Source organism: Xyrauchen texanus, chromosome 1, assembly GCF_025860055.1.
Source record: "Xyrauchen texanus isolate HMW12.3.18 chromosome 1, RBS_HiC_50CHRs, whole genome shotgun sequence".
Lineage (NCBI taxonomy): Eukaryota > Metazoa > Chordata > Actinopteri > Cypriniformes > Catostomidae > Xyrauchen > Xyrauchen texanus.
The window spans coordinates 63,124,725-63,146,075 of record NC_068276.1 but is presented as its reverse complement, the minus strand read 5'-3'; the positions used below and the strand labels follow the sequence as shown (position 1 = coordinate 63,146,075).

At 38.3% G+C, this 21,351-nt stretch overlaps 2 protein-coding genes across 7 annotated transcripts in view; both read left to right on the top strand.

The window, feature by feature from the left end:
• The window catches only part of LOC127643294 (macrophage mannose receptor 1-like), a 42,896-nt gene extending 41,007 nt beyond the window's left edge, over window positions 1-1,889 (top strand). For all 6 annotated transcript variants that reach the window (XM_052126015.1, XM_052125999.1, XM_052126006.1 and 3 more), the window contains 4 exons: window positions 62-430; window positions 881-1,210; window positions 1,314-1,405; window positions 1,514-1,889. In XM_052126015.1, the coding sequence (XP_051981975.1) occupies window positions 62-430; window positions 881-1,210; window positions 1,314-1,405; window positions 1,514-1,642 (920 nt within the window). In that variant the 3' untranslated portion in view covers window positions 1,643-1,889. The remainder of the gene's footprint in view (window positions 1-61; window positions 431-880; window positions 1,211-1,313; window positions 1,406-1,513) is intronic.
• A 10,855-nt stretch (window positions 1,890-12,744) lies between these two features.
• On the top strand, window positions 12,745-19,573 carry LOC127643202 (C-type mannose receptor 2-like). Its single transcript, XM_052125838.1, has 6 exons — window positions 12,745-12,768; window positions 12,882-12,941; window positions 13,047-13,445; window positions 16,175-16,510; window positions 19,072-19,160; window positions 19,419-19,573. The coding sequence occupies exons 2-6, from the start codon at window positions 12,905-12,907 to the stop codon at window positions 19,518-19,520; spliced, it is 963 nt and encodes a 320-aa protein (XP_051981798.1). The 5' UTR covers window positions 12,745-12,768; window positions 12,882-12,904; the 3' UTR covers window positions 19,521-19,573.
• Window positions 19,574-21,351: the final 1,778 nt, after the last annotated feature.

Below are 21,351 nucleotides of genomic sequence, written 5' to 3'. Positions count from 1 at the left end.
TTCTGAGATTAAAAGGAACTTTTACCACAGTTAATCTTTGCACTATGACATCTGTTAACAGAGATCCTCTTGAAGACCTCATGCACCCAACATCCATTTATTTTAATCCAAGAACCAAAGTCCTGGACTGAAGCCCAACTGCACTGCAGAGAGAAACATCTCGATCTGGCCACTGTTCAAAGCGATCAAGACAGATCTTACATACAGGAGGAAGTGAACGGCATGAACTTATCTGATGCCTGGGTTGGACTCTACAAAGATGTGAGCACTTGGCGTTGGTCTTTTAAAAATGAAGTGATAAATTATCAGAAGTGGGATATTTGGGAGCCGAACATGGACAGTGGGCAAGAGGCCTGTGCATTTTTAAAAAGCAGTGGACGATGGCACGATGCAGACTGTCAAAATTTAAAATATTTTTTATGCTATGATGGTGAGTCTCTTTGAATTTCTCAGTATTAACTCTTGCACCTCTTCCTGAGATCATTTACAGTATCTAAATGTAGAGATACTCTACATGGAGTTAAAAAAGTCAAAAAAACAATGCGTATTTACTTTTACATTGCATAGATTTGTTCTTAAAGATGTGGGCATATCACGCAAAGCATGATTATATATTTAAATGCATTTAGCACTGTTACTGTTTTTCTCTCCTATCTTTATTCTATTTTATAATGTCTTCCAAATTGTGGATAAGATTTTGTGTCCTCCCAAAAAGCCTCAAAATTGTCTGTTGATCTTAGTATGGTATTGTGGATTGATAATTAACAAACTTCAATGTGTAAAACTTACCAGCCACTCAATGCAATGAATCTGTACTTCCATTTTTCAAACATTCAAAAGACTGTTTCTTTGTCCTGACCACAATACGGCATCCTTACAGAAAATGATATGTGGAAATGGAAGTACATTAGAACTGGAATGACCTGGCATGACGCTCAACAGTACTGCAGAACACACCACACAGACCTGATGATGATTTCAGATGATGCTGTGAACATAATACTTGTCTCCAAAATATTTTGGGATGGGGAGGCCTGGATCGGTTTGTCAAGAAGCTTTTGGCAGTGGTCAGATCAGACTCAAGTGTCATGGCCTTCTATGAAATGGATTGCAGGACAGCCTGATAATGGCAATGAGGAGTGTGCATATGTCCATAACGATGGGTTGATCGCTGACGACTCATGTTCAGTTCAACATCCTTTCTTCTGCAGTGAGTTCTTTTGTTTCTCCAACATTTCTACCACATCAATTTCTGTCATTCACCACGATAAAATGTGAAGTTTGTTTCTATCATATTTGTTTGTTTCTCCAAGCTCAAATAAGGAAAAAGCTGTTTGTGAGAGTGGCCATGAAATCAGGTGGACCTTGTAATGAATCTGCAGTGATGGAAGCCATAGAGAAGAAGGTGAGATATCTCAGCTGAGGTCATCACTTTATCGGGGACTCGTCCGGGATTCAAGTCATGTGAGGCATTAAACTGATTGATAAATAAATGATGAAATCTTGTCTCTAGATAAATCAGACACTAGTGGACTCTGGATCCATTGTTATATGGAGAGTGCAATCTGATGAAAAGATCTTCCATGAGATGGAAAATATTGAACGAGAGATGACAACAACAAACCAAATATGTGAAAAATAACTGCTATTTTTGTGCTGTCGTCCTACATTTCTCTCTTTCTTTCTTTCTTTATTTCTTTTTCTTTCTTTCTTTCTGTTTAAAGCAAAAGCATGCTTGAAAATAACTGTAATGCTAGTGGCATTTTAATAATGACATTTTATCTTCATTTTATCATTGTTTCATTAAAGACTGAAGTATATTGTTTAGTGCTTATCTCTGCATTTATTGTATTCTGCTCTAAATGTATTTTATTCTTTATTAGTGCTGTCAGTAGATAATCTTTTTTAATTTCTATTAATCTCATGAATTTTCATAGTTAATCGTGATTAATTTCAGATTTATAGAGCTGAAATTTGACTATACAGTATATACTTATTCCAGTCAAAATGCATTTATTTCCTTCTTTAGAAAGAGCAACACAATATAATATAACAATATACTGTATAAGTTTAATGCTTTATTAATATATTCCGAACTTTACATTACAAAAACAGAAATTCAATAAAATGGCACCATTTCAAATAAACATTTCCCAAAGTCTAATTGGTGTATTGACTGATTAAAAGAAATACTATTCATTGCAATGCACATTAAATCTCTTTAACACTCATCCTCCACAATATTTATCATTATCAGGCTGTCTTTTCACTTTGGAAATGGAATGCACATGATTTGTTTCAGGGCAGCAAGCGCCGCATTGAAAATCGTGTCTTGTTCTGCCTTTAGTGCAAAAATATATGGAAATATAATAAATCCAAATTGTCTAGTAATTATTAGCTGATGCTTCAAAAGCTTGGTGGCAATGGGTGCAAAATATAAATGATGTTAAATTTGAGCGGAGCTTCAACAGACCCTCCATGCGAGAACAAGCTGCGCAGCAAGCATGTAAGACATGCTTATGTGGTCAAACGCTGACTTACAAAAGACACAAACAACTTACATTTTTGTCACATGTCCCATCAGCGTTTGTTTTATAAGAGGTCCTTTCTCCAGCACAAACTTGTCGTGTGTTTGTTTTTAGTGTATATATATATATATATATATATATGAGTGTAAAGTCCAAGCTATTTATTTTTAATTTAAAAAATAATAAAAATCTAATTGTAGTATAAACATAAAGAATCCTGCTGATTCACATGTAGGCCTACTTATTACAAAATATTTTAGCATTATTATTTATTTATTTTAAAGTTGTAAAAATCTTTTTACAACTTAAACTTTATCAATACAGCTAACAACATTTTTCGTTTTTATTAGTTTTGTGAAGTTTGCATTAAAGCTGCATTACTTAACTTTGTGCTTTCTATCGACATCTGTGGTTGAAACTTAAAATTGCAAGTGATTTACAGAAGAATACTTTACGTGAGCCGTGTTTTGGCAATGCTCTTAACATGTCACTGTGACAACACAATAACGTAGATACATCCCGATCGGTTAGCTCATGAGTACTGTTCGATTCATAAAAGCATGACAAGCAATATTAAGATTCAGCAAACCAACCAGAAAACATATCCAAGCAATATAGCAGTATACAACTTTGCATTAAGGTGTGATATAAATGATAGAGGTGTTTTATTGATTGATTGTGAATAACTTCTGGCATTCTGGCAAAAATCTGGCATTATGTATAATTAAATTTTATCTTTTAAGATATAAGAGAAAACTTTTTCTACTAAAAAGCTACTTAACTACCCAAATACCAAACCCAAGTCAAGAAAATACGACAAAATTCAATATTCACATAAACAAACAGTTGTGGTATCAGAAAGCCTGCTTAGCAGCAATATATTCATATTAGAAAGACATGAACCCCATCAGAGGTCACACATCCAACTATAATCCATAACATGTGAAATCTGAGGCACTGCATGCAAATGGGAAGGTTTTGAATTACAACTGATTTTGCTCCAGCTTCTACCATGCAATAGATGGACGAATGCAGTATTCTCTCCTTTGTTGACATACACTGTAAAAACTTTATTGTGAAATCAACAGTAAATTACTGCCAACAAATAGCCAGCAAGCTGCTGTGTTCCATACCACAGTAAAATTACTGCAAAACTATCTACAGCAGTTTACAGTATGTAAACTAACCACCGTAGAACTAACCACAGTAAGCAGTTTTAGCTTACAGAGGGAGGGAGTTTTCACATTTGAGTCCTCTTTAAGGCTGCTTTCACACTGGAAGTTTAGTTCACACAAAAAATTGGTCATGCGAACTGTCATGTGCACCGCAGTACCGAACCCAAGACTAACTGTGTGAGTTGGTCTGAGTTCGGTTGCAATGGAACTGTAGCATGATTCACATGAATGTGAAAGCAACTCGGACTCGGGTGTGCACTCGTTCAGGAAGTATGGAGTGGTGTTGGCGTAGTGGGTTAAAGCACTGAACTGGTAAGCAGAAGGTTGCTGGTTCAATCCCCACAGCCACCACCATTGTGTCCTTGAGCAAGGCACTTAACTCCAGGTTGCTCTGGGGGGATTGTCCCTGTAATAAATGCACTGTAAGCCGCCTTCCCCATGACATCTGACTAGTTACGCCATGAAGCGCACATATACGCAGTTGTTCTTCACTCTGCTGTGCATAATGGCACCAAAATAACACAAAGTATGATGAGTCGCGTTGTGTTCACCATGTGTGTTGCGATGAACGCAAATGGACCGGGGTTCGAGTGTGAAACCAGACCAACGCTGCGGGGGGCACCAGGAACAATCGCACTCGGAATCGGACCGCAGCAAACGTGCCCAGTGTGAAAGACCCCTAAAAGAACCAAACTCAGACCCCTTTAAGTGGACCAAAGGAGTGAAAAGGACCCAGTTCTCTTTGCGTTTACACTGTCTGAGACCTTATAAGTGGGATCAGATCTCTTTTTGGTCCACTTTACCAGATACAGGGTCTCAGTCCTGGTGTCCGGTTAAACCCTCGAGTCTTCATTTGCACAGAACACTAAAGAAAGACCTTTGAGTTTGTTTTGTGTGAAGTTTAGAATAGTTTTAATATGCATCTCCCTCTGTCATATCCATAGAAACAAAGCATCTCTACCATGCTCGCATTGTCATTTCCTGAGTGCGGGAACAGGTCCAAACATGTTTGATATTACTCGAATGGGAAAATCCAGTGAGCCCAGAGCGCTTTCTGTTCACAATGCATGTTATAAGCAAACTGAACCAAAGGCTGCAAGCGAACCGTACTCAGACAACCTCCCGAGATGGTCTCTGCTCCGTTCGCTTTTAAGGGGTATGAGATCGTTTGGAGTTTTCACGTATGGGACAAAAATCCTGCGAACCACACTCAGACCCCTGAAAACACATTTAGAGTAACTAACTTCTGTCTATTACAAGTAAAAAGTGAGAAAGAAGGTCCTTCCTCAGGGGAATTTGCCAGGGAGTTGCTGTCGCGAGGAGCGTAAGGTCCGAGGACCAAGTTTGGGTGGGCCAGTACTCGTCCTCCCTTACCTTGCTCCCTGAATATCTTTAAAATCAATGTTTAGAAGTACACAAGCATATAGACAACCTCAAAGCTAACACACACATGGACGAAAAGCCACAAAACGTTAAAAAAATAAGATTTTCTGGCTCTTTAAGTTAAGTATATCTGGTGCAGACCAAAAGAATAGATTTGGCCTTGACAGGCTTGTTTTCTTATTATCTCAGCGTTGTTGTTGTTGTTGTTGTTGTTGTTGTTTTAGTTTCGAGAACAACCAAAACAAAACAAATGAGTTTACTCAATTTGTCATGATCATTTCCATGTTGTTTGGGGGTTTGGGAAATTAGGGAGGATCAGTCTTTCTTTATTTTTTAATCATTTATTTATTTTAAAGATTACTCACAACTCTAGATGACTAGGTGGAATCTTTAAATCATTATCATTATTATCATTGACTTCACAAATATGGTATTGATTGAAATTTACCTCCAATAATTATTTCTGGAGATGCTGGAGTGGTGGTGGCGTAGTGGCTAAAGCACAGGGCTGTTAATCAGAAGGTTGCTGGTTCTAACCCCACGGCCACCACCATTGTGTCCTTGAGTAAGGCACTTAACTCCAGGTTGCTCCGGGGGGATTGTCCCTGTAATAAGGGCACTGTAAGTCGCTTTGGATAAAAGCGTCTGCCAAATGCATACATGTAAATGTAAATTTCTCAACACCAAGAAAATGTTTACATACTGTAATTTAGCAATAAACAGACAATACTCTGTGGTGCTGTTAAGGCAAGGCAAGTTTATTTATATAGCACATTTCATACACAATGGTAATTCAAAGTGCTTTACATAGAAGAGATTAAAATAAGAATAAAAAAATAAAAATAATTGAAACAGTTTAGAATAAAATAAAATAAAATACAGTACAAACAGTCGGACACACAGTGGCACAGTGCTCATTCAGTAAATGCACAGCTAAACAGATGTGTTTTGAGTCTGGATTTGAATGTGACTACTGTAGGAGCACATCTGATCTCTTCTGGAAGCTGGTTCCAGCTGCGGCTGGCATAAAAGCTAAAAGCAGACTCTCCTTGCTTAGAGTGAACCCTTGGTATTTCTAGCTGATGTGATCCTAATGATCTGAGTGATCTGTTGGGTTTATATTCAGTGAGCATATCTGCAATATATTGAGGTCCTAGCCCATTGAGTGATTTATATACCAGTAATAATACTTTAAAATCAATCCTAAATGTAACTGGGAGCCAGTGTAAAGACCTGAGGACTGGTGTGATATGTTCATATTTTCTGGTTCTGCTCAGAATCCTGGCAGCAGCGTTCTGTATGAGCTGCAACTGTCTTATGGTCTTGTTGGGAAGGCCAGTGAGGAGTCCATTACAATAATCCACCCTGCTGGTGATGAAAGCATGCACAAGTTTCTCCAGGTCTTGACTGGAAACAAAGCATCTAATTCTTGCAATATTTTTCAGATGATAGTATGCTGATTTAGTTATTGCTTTGACATGACTACTGAAACTAAGATCTGACTGTAGAGACACACCAAGATTCCTGACTTGATTTTTAGTTGTTTGACCCCTAGCGTCAAGGTATGCATTCACCTTGAGAACGTCATCTTTGTTTCCAAACACAATGACTTCAGTTTTGTCTTTGTTTAACTGAAGAAAGTTTTGGCACATCCAACTGTTAACTTCATCAATGCATTGGCACAGGGAGTCAATGGGGCTGTAATCGTTAGGTGATAGGGCTAAGTAGATCTGTGTGTCGTCTGCATAGCTGTGGTAAGCAATTTTGTTCTCTCTCATTATTTGGCTCATTGGGAGCATATACAGGTTGAACAGGAGTGGCGCAAGAATGGAGCCTTGAGGGACTCCGCATGTCATGGACGTCCACTCAGACTTATGGTCTCCTATACTCACATAATAACCTCTCCTTTCTAAGTATGACCTGAACCATTTTAGGACCATCCCAGAAAGCCCCACCCAGTTTTCCAGCCTGTCAAGAAGTATGTTGTGATCGACAGTGTCAAATGCAGCACTGAGGTCGAGTAGTACCAGTACTGATAATTTGCCTGTATCAGTATTTAAGCGAATATTGTTTATTATCTTTATGAGCGCTGTCTCTGTGCTGTGATGCGATCGGAAACCAGATTGAAAATTGTCAAAGTATCCATTTGAGTTCAAGAATTTGTTCAGCTGATTGAAGACAACTTTTTCAATGATCTTGCCTATGAAAGGAAGATTTGAGATCGGTCTATAGTTGCTTAATATGGTCTTATCCAGATTGCTCATTTTCAAGAGGGGCTTGACAACTGCAGTTTTCAGGGAGCTTGGAAAACTCCCAGAGAGAAGTGAGGAGTTTATCACTTCTAGGAGATCTGCTTCTAAACAGTTGAACACACTTTTGAAAAAAGATGTGGGAAGTGCATCAAGGGCGCAGGTTGATGTTTTAAGGTGCTGTACGGTTTCTACCAAAAGTTTGCCATCAATTTCTTTGAAATCAGACATAGTAACTACTTTCTCAGGTTGTGGTTTGATTTGAATGACCGCAGCACAACTCAAGGATGTGCTGATCACCTTTCTGATATTATTGATTTTTTCAGAGAAGAAAGAAGCAAACTCACTGCACTTGCTGTCTGAGAGCATTTCACTGGGAATCTGGCTTGGGGGGTTTGTCAGTCTCTCTACAGTCGCAAAAAGAGAGACTGACAAACCCCCCAAGCCAGATTGGGGGGTTTGTCAATAACCAATTGACAAACTAAAATAACCAATTTTTCAGCAACTTTCAGATAATCTATTATTCATAAATCCTAATGTCATTAATATAAGGCATTATGGCCTAAAAAACTATTCAAACTGATGGAATTCTTAAAAATCGGCTAATATATATATGGTCAAATCTCCTCTTGCGCCACTGGATTTCCTCGCTGGGCCGTGATTACCCCTAATATCTCTTAACTGTCTTTCGAAATCTCACCTGACTGGAGTGCTCACACATTCAACATCATACCAGGACACGGTTAGTTTTCTTATTATTATTATTCATATTTTTACGGATATTTTTACGGGGGCAGATCTAGACATTTTTAAAGAAGGGGGCCACAGAGGGGCCACGGTGTGCAGAGAGGGGGCCAATTAATAACACATCAACATGAGTCTATGCTCTTTGAATCTGAACAGATAGCCTAATACACAAGGAATGTAAAAACAATCTTGATATCAATACTTTTTTACTCAATATAAAAAAAAAATCAAATTTTTTTTTTTCCATAATTATGTTACATTTTTAACATACTTTGATCCACACTGCTCAAGGCCCACATTTACATCCAAAGGATATGTTGATACTCAGACTTCTTATTTTCATTTTCTGTAATTGTCATATCCTGGCATAACACTTAAGATCATAAGGACCATTATACCATTATTTTGCACTTATTCTTCATATTAAAAAATATATTGAAATAAATATACGGATAAACATTGCCTAAACACAAATTACATGGAAAGATCACAATTAACTAAATTAACTATGATTTACAGCAGCTTAATACAAATTATGTCAAGCCTTTAGGCATTAGACAATTAGCTTCTGATAGGAGGTGCACTGAATTGGAGGCGTTCCTGTGGATGTATTTTCAGGAAAATCAAAAGAAATCAGCCTATATATACCAGAATAAGTCTAGTTCATCCTTGGGAGCCATTTCCAAATGCCTGAAGGTGCCACATTCATCTATAGTATGCAAGTATAAACACCATGTGACCACACAGCATCATACCGCTCAGGAAGGAGACGCATTCGGTCTCCTAGAGATTAATGTAGTTTGGTGTGAAAATCAATCCCAGAACAACAGCAAAGGACCTTGTGAAGATGCTGGAGGAAACAGGTAGACGAGTATCTAGATCCACAGCAAAACGAGTCCTATAACGTCATAATCAGAAAGGCTGCTCGGCAAGGAAGAAGCTGCTGCTCCAAAACCACCATAAAAAAGCCAGACTACAGTTTGCATTTTGGAGAAATGTCCTCTGGTCTAATGATAATTACATTGTAATGTTTGGAGGAAAAATCGTGAGGATTGCAAGCTGAAGAACATCATCCCAATCGTGAAGCATTGGGGTGGCAGCATCATGTTGTGGGAGTGCTTTGCTGCAGGAGGGACTGGTGCACTTCACAAAATAGATGATGACATCATGAGGAAGGAAAATTATGTGGATATATTGAAGCAACATCTCAAGACATCAGCCAGGAAGTTCAAGCTCACAAATGGGTCTTCCAAATGGACAATGACCCCAAGCATACCTCCAAAGTTGTGGCAAAATGGCTTAAAGTCAAGATATTGGAGTGGCCATCACAAAGTCCTGACCTCAATCCAATTTGTGCGCAGAATTGAAAAAGCGTGTGCGAGCAAGGAGGCCTACAAACCTGACTCAGTTACACCAGTTCTGTCTGGAGGAATGGGACAAAATTCTAGCAATTTATTGTGAGAAGCTTGTGGAAGGAAACCCAAAAAGTTTGACCCAAGTTAAACAATTTAAATGCAATTCTACCAAATACTAACTTCTACCAAAGTGTTGTAAACAAGTAAACAAGTAAACAAGTGTATGTAAACTTCTGACCCACTGGGAATGTGCTGAAATATATAATTCTCTCGACTATTATTCTGACATTTCACATTCTTAAAATAAAGTAGTGATCCAAAATGACTTAAACCAGGGAATGTTTTCTACAATTACTGGCACTTAGCGACTAGATCATTGTGCTGCATAAAGCAGTTGTTGCATGGTGATTTTACACAAGTGTAACAGTTAAATTGGTCTGAATGTTTTAGAAGCTTTCCAGTAGCTGCTCAACTAAATAAAGTGAAGCTTTCAAGCAGAGTGTAGAGTTAATGTAACAAAATGTACCATCCTCCATCGTGGATCAACACCAGTCCAGGGCACTCTCTCTCCCATTGCTCGCCGCTCTAGATAGCGTCCATTTGGTCAAACCACTTCCACTTTTCCTTGATGGTTCTGTAGTCACTTATATTATTTTTTTTTACTTTTCCCTAAACTGTTGGTCGTCTGGTGGTAGGCGTGTGCGGCCAAGAGCTGAGACACTTCCTGAAAGACTTTTTCGTTTTGTTCTTCGCTAACGAGTGGACAGTTTGCACCTTGTTTGGTCTGCACGGCGCGAGAACAAATGAGAACAAAAAACTTTAAAACTAGTAGGTTGATGTCGCATCTCGTAAATCTAGCGATTTCTCTCTGACCAATCAGTGATCTGCAGGGTTTTGACATCACATTTAGAATCGGCTCGGCTCGCTTGGAACCTCGACTGATCAGAATCAGAATCAGAATCAGCTTTATTGCCAAGTATGATTACACATACAAGGAATTTGTCTTGGTGACAGAAGCTTCCACTGTACAACAATACAAACAATACCAAAAACAGCAGCAAGACATAGGTAATTAAAAACAGAAAAGAACACAAAATACATAATTATACATATACGTACATACACTCACCTTCATACATACCCACATACACACGTAGTGCAAATCTAATACAATCTGTTATATAAAGAACAAAAAACCTGTATATTATGTACAGAGCAATGTAAGTAATGGCAGAAGTGGATAAGTTGGATAATATAAATTAAAATTAAAATTAAACTGTGTATTGCACATAATTATTGCTCAATGGGGCGATTTAATTGTTCATGAGATGGATGGCCTGAGGGAAAAAACTGTTCCTGTGTCTGACGGTTCTGGTGTTCAGAGCTCTGAAGCGCCGGCCAGAAGGCAACAGTTCAAAAAGGTAGTGGGCAGGGTGAGTGGGGTCCAGAGTGATTTTACCAGCCTTTTTGCTCACTCTGGAAGTGTATAGTTCTTGAAGGGGGGGCAGGGGGCAACCAATAATCCTCTCAGCAGACCGAACTGTCCTTTGTAGTCTTCTGATGTCTGATTTCGTAGCTGCACTGGTCTATGAAATCAGACAATTGTACAGAGCGGTTATCTGAGTTACCGTAGACCAGTCTTATGGTACTTTAAAAAGTTGAGTTGAGTTGTACCGTGCAGTGGAAAAGCCCCATAAATGTCAGGAATTGTGAAAAGTGTAAGTTTAAATGTATTTGTGTAAGGTTTATGTAAACTTCTGACTTCAACTGTATATATATTTATTTAAATGTAGATATATGCCGTGTATATATACCTGCGGCCGAACAACATTAAAATCACCTGTCTAATATTGTGTAGGTCCCCCTCGTGATGCCAAAACAGCGCCAACCCTCATCTGAGAACAGTATTCAGAGATGATATTCTTCAGCACAATTGTACAGAGCGGTTATCTGAGTTACCGTAGACCAGTCTGACCATTCTCTGTTGACCTCTCATCAACAACACATTTCAGTCCACAGAACTGCCGCTCACTGGATGTGTTTTGTTTTTGCCACCATTCTGAGTAAATTCTAAAGACAGTTGTGTGTGAAAATCCCAGAAATACTCAAACCAGCCCAATCATGCCACGCTCCAAATCACTGAGATCACATTTTTCAGTGTGTGACGTGCAAAACGTATTTTGCATGAGCTTGTATTTCCGGTCTCTTGCGTTCGGATGCAATTGAATGGGAATGAATGGAGCCCGAATTGCTGTGTGACCAATGCTTAACCTCTCCTTCTGTGTTACCCAGGAGAAAGCAAGTCATACAGGTTGGGGACAACTGTGGGTGGACTTTCTCTTTAAGTGATTGGTTCATTTAATTGTCATGTTTCAAGTCCTCTTTCCCAGATAATTAATGAAGCCACTTTATTGAGTGAATGTAGAAGTCTTTGGATAATAAGCATGACCCGATCTAGGGGGGTATATTCAAGTGTTTTTGATTCAAGTGTTTTGTTCAGATGACACAAGGCCCATGGTATTTACCAAATATCCATCCCTTTAATTTATTCATTTTTCCGATGTTTACCTCTGCTCCTGCAGTCACCTTAGAACGAGGCCGCTGATTTGCAAGAGTCATCTGTGATTTTGCATGATGGAGGAAAGCAGGTGTGAAACTCTTATCATTATACAAATGAGGTCTGACAAAGTAAAAAATGAGAAGTCTTTTAATGTAGCCTTTTCATCGCTTTAGTCTGCCATCAAGAGTATTCTTAAATATCATAATTTCGAGTTGCATATGCCACGAGTCACCAAGCAGTTATGAAATCCAAAGACACCCAAGTTGCCGACTTGTGAAGCTGGAAGGGGAGTGTTCACGTCAAAGATGGCGAAAGACAACTCTTCACAAAGATATTTCAATTTTCATTGCATAAAGATGTGCATAAGTGAGTTTACTGTCAAGTAATGTAAAGCTAATGATCAATGCTGTGAGCATTATGGTCATTCTTCTGGTCTCATCCTGAATATTACAGGTCATCTTGAGTTTAAGTTGTTTATTTTGCATGAGCAGTTTTCATACAGTTTGCATGTGTTGAGAGAGAGACAGTCAAATAAAAACATGCCTCAAAACAAATTAATAAACGTAACCATAGGATTTTTTTTTAAGTAATTGTGAATAAGTAATCAATGGGGGGGTTTTTCCGTTTGTATTCTGTATGCACTGACAAATAAGGTGATACATGGACCGCGGCTGTTTTGCATGTTGTTAAAGGAAATATTAAACGACCGAAAGACCCATATATTCATTTCATGAGCGTAGAGGAGCCGAGAGGATCTTTCAGGTCTCACAGGTTTGTATTTTCTAATTGGGGGATTTTCAACCCAACCTAAAATTGATCTAAATTAATTGTACAATGTGTTCATCAATATACAACCACATCAATGGAAACATTTGTTGTTGCAGACGCCTGCTGTGATTCTGCAATAATGGAGCACAAAATGTTTGCACTCCTGATTTTTATTGGTAGGTTCTCTTTTCTTAAGAGTATATTTTGGTTTACGAGCATGTTAATACGAGTGTGTGGACATAAATCAAGTCAATTATACCTCTAATATCTTTCCGTTCCAGGTTTTCCCATCTCACCAATCTATCAACAGCCGACATTTGAGTACCAGTTTGTGCCAGAGTTGAAAACTTTCTATGATGCACAAAAGTACTGCAGAGAGAATCACACGGATCTGGTGACCATTGGAAACATGAATGACCTGAACAAACTTCAAGCACAAGTGACCTCATCGTTGCCTACGACTGCTTGGATCGGGCTGAAGAAATCGGGCGTTCTTCTCTGGCACTGGGCTCTGTCTGATAAACAGTTTTATAAAGAGGGAGAGATTGAATATAGAAATTGGGCACCTTTGCAGTCGCTCCCAATAGTTATAGTGGAACAAAATTGTGCAGTCATGAATGACCGTGGATACTTTCGTGATATCTCTTGCTTGGATAAGTTCAAATTCATATGTTATGATGGTAAGTAATAATAGTTTATATAGATAATAATTCTTAAAAAGCTCATCATATTTGTACGTTTTACTCATGTTGCAACTTGTCACAGAAGTTGCTGTTTTTAGAAATCCCTCAGAACAGAAAGAAACCGCTACGATAGCAAATCTGGAGCGATACATGTGTGTTAATCGCATGTGATGCCATGAAATACACAAATCTCATTTATTAGAAATACCATAAAATCAAACATTTCATTTATTCAATAAGCTATAAGTCTCTAAAGTTGTGCATACCTTTAAGATGCTATCAGAACGCTGATACTGTACATTTCAATCCGAATCTAAATGCACGGAAATGCTGAAAACACCAACCTGATCTCATAGTGAAAACGTGACTATATAAATTTTTGCGAAAACATGTTATACGTGTCTCCGGGTACAATTCCCTGCAGTTTCCAGGTACTACAACAGATGTGTGTTTTATTCACTTCCAATCAAATCATGACTTTATTGGCTGATTATGACATTATAAATACTTATTTTTCTGTCCATTATTCAGAACCTGCTATTTTATGATATCGACACACTTTTACTCTAATGCATCTCTTGACAAACGATATATTTTAACCTTCTGAGGCCCGAGCTTGACTGCTGAGTGCATTTTCCATTTCCCCATTTGATTTATAACTAGTAGCACCTAATAAACAAGCAAAATAAATACATTCGAGACCAAAAAGTTTTCCTAAAAATGTATGTCCTCATATGTGGACGGCGAGACTAAGTTGTGAAATTTGAAGTAATACCAAACTATAGAAAGTCTATTATCTAATACCAAACTATAGAAAGTCTGATTTATTTTTTTCATCAAATTGTTTATTATGTGTCCAGAAGTGTTGATTATTCATGTTTTTGAAGCTGATTTTCTATAAAGCTGAATAATTAATTCTGATTTAAAGTAATGACCAGCATCATCCAATCACTGTCAATCATGTTCAAATAAAATGATCCATTATAAATATTGAATCTATTTACTGATGATCATTGTCCCGTGTGTGTCAAACATGTTGAGTGATCCAAACATCATCTGCAGCCTGAAACTGAACTTTTGATCAGATTTTAGGAGTGAATGCACTATAGGATGCTCCCTTGTAGGGCTGCACAATTACTGGAAAAACGAATCGCGATTACGATTACATCTGCCACGATTATGTGCGATTACAGTGTTCAATTTAAGTCTGCTCCTGTTGCATCAATTTACAACGTTATTGCTTTATTATGCTGATTAGACAGCTTTGTTTTTAATGAGATCGTTCGTGAGAGTGCAGAACAGGGTGCGGATCGTCACTGAGCTGCCGTCGAAAAGTAGATCTCAAACCGTGTAAACCTGCAGTGAGTGACAGCAGTCATTGTAATGGGAGAGTTTGTCACGTTGTTAAATTTCTGTGTACAATTCATTACAAATGTAATACAGAATCAGTTTAGCAGAAATCCCACCTCTCCCAGAAGTTCCGGGAGTCTCCCACATATTGATAGTGGCTCCCTGACGCCTGCAAATTATATACAATATCCCGGAAATCGTTTTCTTTTGAGAGAGAGAGAGAGAGACCAGAGAATTTCTAATAATAGATGGGTTTTAGAGAGACTGAGAGAGTGACAGAGAGTGTATCCTGATTGGTCGCTCTTCCTGCTAACTAGACCTATCAGTTTTCTCTGTGGGCGGTCCCCATTTTAATTATGCGCTGCATATAGAACATGGGACAGCCATGAATTCAAGCTGACATGTGACACTACATAACGTTATTTATATGTGACAATACTGTTGGTTAGGTTTAGGCAAAAGTTTTACATTAAAGAGGTAAGTTAAAAATAACGGGTCTGAATACGACACCATTGCACTCCCTTTTGGCGCCCCCAGCTGGACATTTCATTAGAAACCTGCAGCCAAATGTGTTATAAAGCACATGCATTTTGAACTGCACAAATGTTGTCATGTTCAAGTAAATTTCATGAGATCAGGTTGAAAAGACACTTTACAAATGACACTACCGCGTATACTAACAAGATCGCATGTTGAGGTCACTGTTTCTATAGCGCCTTTAAAAGTTGCATCTCAAAGTGCTTTACAAGAAAAAATTCAAATTAATGACTACAAGAAAACATGCCCTAAAAAAGTGAGTTTTAAGAGAAGATTTAAAAATACTAAAAGATTCAGCGTGTCTAACCTCAGAGGGAAGAGAGCTCCACAGTTTTGGAGAAAAGAAGAGAACGCCCTGTCACCCAGAGTACGTAGACGAGTAGAAGGAACAGTTAAAAAAACGAATTCGGAGGAGCGGAGATCACGCATTGGAGTGTAGGGGTTAAAAGTTCAGACAAGTATTGAGGGGCCAAACCATGCAAAACCTTGTAGGTAAGCATGAGAATTTTAAAGTCTACACGAAACTTGACAGGGAGCCAGTGCAAGGACTCCAAGACAGGAATGATGTGATCACTTGTCCTGGTCCCTCTCAAGATTCTAGCAGCTGAGTTTTGCACATATTGCAACTTATTCAATGTTGATTTAGAGACTCCAACATGTAAAGCATTGCAAAAGTATTGATAATTTTTTTAACCACAGAGAAAGATAACATGGGGTGCAGTCTGCCGACGATCTGAGAGATAAGACTTGAACCAGTTTAATGCAGTATCAGTAACACAAAAGACTGTCTCAAAATATGCCTATGGTTATATGCTAACCTCCATCTTTTGCTCTACTAGGAAATAATATTCAACAGCAGTATGTATTTATAAATGAATTAAGGACATGGAGAGATGCCCAGAGTTACTGTAGACTGTATCACACAGAGCTGGTCAGTGTGAGGAACCAGGAGGAGAACCTGCAGATCCAGCATCTGATACCAAAAGGAACTCTAGTGTATATCGGCCTTTTTCAAGACCCTTACGTTTGGTCTGATAACAGCAATTCTTCATTCAGAAACTGGGCCTCTCAACAACCAGATGCTACTAGAGAATGTGTTGCAATGCAGATAACTGAGAACAAACAGTGGGGAGATCAGGATTGCAGAAACCTCAGACCATTTTTCTGCTACAGCAGTGAGTGTTATGTCATTTACATTTGTACTGTGTAATGATTTATTTGCTTCTTTATGTCGCAACTCATCCTTAAAGGAATATTCCAGTTTCAAAACAAGTTAGGCTCAATCAACAGTATATGTGGCATAATGTTGATTGCCACAAAAAATATAAATGATGTCCCTCCTTAAAATGGAAATGGAAGTCAATGGGGGCCAATCCATAAATGTTAAAATACTCACTGTTTCAAAAGTATAGCCAAAAGACATAAACAATATGTATGTGTGGCAGGGCGGAGGGCGGGCCGGGTCATGATCCTACACACCCGGTCCCGTATTAGGCTAATTAAGCCTCCGTAAATGATCGCTCTCTCCCGCACGATCCCCTGCAGTCGACCTTTATCCCTCACGGAGGCTTAATTAGCCTAATACGGGACCGGGTGTGTAGAATCACGACCCGGCCCCGCCCTCCGCCCTGCCACAGTATGTTATCAAGATTTTATTGTGACAAAATCACTTACTAACTGCATCTGTGGAAACTTAGAGACAATTTGCATTTGTTGACAGTAAGAATGGCATTTTAATCAAATAATACATGAGTTTCATCAGTAGAATTAATTTGACTGGTTTTGACTGGGAAAAGAAATCGACCCTGGATTTGAAATAAAAACCTGGTTCTCCCTATGGCCTGTCCACCTCTTGGTTTGAAAGTTGGTTGAGACATATTGCAAGGAGGACATTATTCAAAATGTTAATATTAACAATGCAATAAAGTATAGTGTCTTTAGCCTGATTTTATTTCTTTTAGTTTAGTTTTATTTATTTTTACTAGCAATATTTTGGTCATGGAAGTCATCAAAATAGTGATCATCTTGGGTAGAAAAGATTGAGTGTCAAGATTTCAGAGAATAACGTCTCAGTTACTGATGTAACCTCCATTCCCTGATGGAGGGAACGAGACGGTGTGTTTAATGAGTTGACACTAGGGGTCACTTTTGGGAGCCCAGACATCTCTGATCTTTGAGAAAAGGCCAATGAAAATTGGCGTGTGGAATTTGCATCCCACTCCCCCGGACATACGGGTATATAAGGAGGGAAATGCATTCCACACATTCAGGTTTCGCACTGAGGAGCCGAGAGTAAGGTCCCGGCCATTTCAGCGGTTAGTTCAGTGTTGTGGCAAGAGGGACACAACGTCTCGTTCCCTCCATCAGGGAACGGAGGTTACATCAGTAACCGAGACGTTCCCTATCTGTCACTCACTCTACGTTGTGTAGAATGAGCTGAACCGAGTTACGCAGACTGGCGGTGCAAGACGGGCAGAGCTCTGTGTGCCTCGTAGCCAGCATACCAAGCCACTGCGTAACAACCCCCAACACACTGGCAGGCATCAAGCGGTCCCCTACACCTTGGGGAGTGGTTTAACAGCTCAGAAGTTGATCTCTGCTGTGTTGAATTTCACTGCCTTCGACATGTTCACAATCAAGAGACTATTCTCATTGGTCTTGCTTTCAATGCTAATCAGTGTCCTGTCTTGCACATCAAACCTAACAGCTAAAGAATTTATAGCTTCCAGGAGAGTTGTGTTGGAAATCTCTAGGCCTACATTGCTCTTTCATTTTCTTGGGTGGAACCTTGGTCGGGGTGGTTTGTGTAGATGGAAGCCCTCTTCATTTCCATCATCCGTATGGTCAGTTTCCAGCATACTCATTTCCAATGCTAACAGTAGGTGCATTTGTAGCAGGTCCCTTGCTAATGCTTGGCCCTGGGATAACAATTTTCGGGTGGTCAGAAGCCTTTTTCCCCGACATTTTCATTCAAAAATCTCCATGACAGCAAAATAAACAATCATCTATAAGTAAGTTTGAAAAATGCTTAGCTTAAAACTCACCATCTTGTGAGTTGAGCCCAACCCCAGTTTGGCCGGTGCTTTCAGGCTTGTGCATGAACTGTGACATCAGCAGTATGAGACGGGTGGAAAACAAGTACATTTCATGCTTTTAGCAGCCCGCCAAAAAACAATTGGTCACCAGAAAAAGATGTAGTATAATGAAATTAAATGTTTGTGATCAAAATGTTCCTTGTACAAAAAAAGGTTGTTTTTGAAAGGCCGTCAATGAGAAAACATGCTCTTAATCACTGGAGGGTGTAGTTCCTGCATCTACCAGCAGGGGCTAATGGGACAACCAGCTAACTCCTGACCCCCTTATAAAACCAGAATCGTCCATTGGGCCACATCAAAAACTCAGGATGTTTTTTGACTTACTCTATGATAGAAAACATTTGTACACGAAAAGTATGCTTGTTTAAATCTATTAAATTAAAGGATTGGATTTAAGATATAAATAGAAATCCACCCATGTGATCTTAAAAGAATTATATGATTACAAAGCGCTTATACAGTAATCACAAACGACTATGATTGGTCACTCCAATCGACAGCGCTGAGAAAAGTAACAGATGCCATGTGTCAATGCCTTCTGTGCTCCTCTTCAGAAGACATCAGACATTTACACATGATTTTTTTTTTTACATTCATGGATAAAAATATTGAGTTTATTTTTGTTGTTACTTCCCGAACAGAGTTAATGCAGAAACAGATATTGAGAGTGCAGGTGAAATCTGCTCTGAATGTGAATGATCCCGCCATGAAGGCTGCCGTCTTAGCTGAGGTGAGTCTATATGATGTATGTGGTAAGTCTACAGTATACTGCATGAGGGCTGTTGATTAAATGCGTTCATTTAGTGTGATGAATTATCTAAAAAATAATGATGTAATAAAAATGAACGCAATTAATCATGCCACCAAACCCATATGTCAATTCCCTAATAAAAATACACATTTTCCTACCAACAGAGTATTTCAAGATTATATATGTATACTATGTATATACATATAAATGCATAACAGAGACTTTTGTGGTTCTCAGATTCAACATAAACTGGGACTGGCAAATGACACCAAACTGGTATGGCGAGTTCATGGAGATGGGGAAGTCTTCCAGAAGAATAATAGTACGACAGTGGTGTGAAGCACAAGTAGAAGAGGAGCATTTGTTATATTTCAACATGAGTTGATTCAGAACTAAGCACTTACTGAACTGTACATTTAGATTATGAAACATACTTAACATATTTATATAAATGTAGTGTTTTAATAAGATTATTATAAATCTAATGTATGTGTAAATTAAGTAAATGTAGATTCAAAATAATTTGCTTAAATGTAAAGTTCGATTATGAAAGAATTTCTGTTTTTAGTTTTATTTACATCAGGAACTCAGTGATGATTCAATAACTTATCTTATAAATTATTTAATTGTTTATAAAAATGTGTGAAAATATAATCAATAATTTTCAGATGCTGTATATTTACTTGTATACCAAATATTAATTGTACATGTGTAATATACTGTATGTCAAAAGAATTGCATGAACAAATGTCTTTCAGAAGGCCAATATTTACAGTACTTGTTATATAGTCAATGTATTGTTGTACTAAGATTTCTGGTTATGCTTATTCTTAATAAAGTATCTAATGGGAGTTATTGTACATGTGCAAATTCAGAATAATTTCTTGACTGTAAAATGATTTAGTTAAATCAGGTCCTCATGATAATATAATAACTTAATTTAATTATAACTATTGAATCATTTATATTTATGATACATTTAATACAATATATTAAGACATGTCATAATTATATACGTACTGTTACAGTAAGTCTACAGTAAAACTGCTCCTCCTACAGGTCAAACTGATGAACAGCACATACATGTCATTTGTTTTTAAGATGCCCTCCTTTGCAGCAGAAATGACCTCTACACACCCGAAGCACTTTGGAGCAGGGATGTCCCAGTTTTTGGTATAGGAGCATTTATACACTCATAGTGGTACTCGTAAACATGCTCTGATACCAAACCGATACCATCTGATCATTACTTAAACATTCGGAAACTAAACACAAATTCCCTGAAACATAAAGGGATCTGTTACAGTGCCACTAAATAAGCAATTTTACTCCGGTCCAGTAGGTGACTCTGCACCGTTGAGCTGGTATGTTCTCTGCCCATGATGGTCCAGGAGAACAAGAGGTACTTGAAAAGCAGATTGAAAGTGAAAACTGAGTCTGTTGTTGATTTGCAACATGAGACAGAAAACATTCGAGACACTTTACAATCTTTTAAGTTCACCTGCTGGACAAGTTGAGTGTCAGTATTGTCAAGTACAGTCTGAGGGGTCATTACAAAACGATGAGTGTTAAAAGAATAATAACGGTTAAAACATGTCGATATCATTTGAGATGCGAGTGATTATACGCCACTGCCACGCATGTATGTGAAGCAGGGCTGCACAATTAATGGGAAAAATACAGCTGTCACAATTATATAATTGTGAAAAGTGTCAATTACAGCACTCCCACTGCGCCAAAATGTTCAATTCACAACTTATTTTTTGGCCCGTTCTGACACATTTAAATGAGTCTAAAGGCTTATTAGTAATTCTCACTATCTAAATTATACTGTGTACTCTTTATTCAAAATTTAGACGGTTCCCACTGATGCAGTCATTTCGTGTCTGTGTTGTCTCATCCTTCACCTACAAAATATTTAAAAAACATAGCATGGAGTAAAAAGAGGGATAGAAGAAACCAAAAGTGAAAAACATGTCGCTACTGCAACCACCATCAGCTTTGTGTCTTTAAGGGAACTAGGTAGAAAATGTAAATAACATTTTAATTATACCTCATTGCTAGCGCCGTGGCAGAGAATTCAGAGACAGTGCAGTGTGCTAAATTTCTTCATATTGCGGGTGAAGAAGCCAGGGCGGGGCAGGGCCTTGATGCTACACACCCGGCTAAT

What these genes read in the sequence shown, in the direction of transcription:
- LOC127643202 (XM_052125838.1), top strand. Translation starts at nt 12,905, where the DNA reads ATGGAGCACAAAATGTTTGCACTCCTGATTTTTATTG. An exon ending in TGCACTCCTGATTTTTATTG is followed by an intron (nt 12,942 to 13,046) that starts GTAGGTTCTCTT and finishes TTTCCGTTCCAG; the next exon opens with GTTTTCCCATCTCACCAATC. An exon ending in ACCATTTTTCTGCTACAGCA is followed by an intron (nt 16,511 to 19,071) that starts GTGAGTGTTATG and finishes CTTCCCGAACAG; the next exon opens with AGTTAATGCAGAAACAGATA.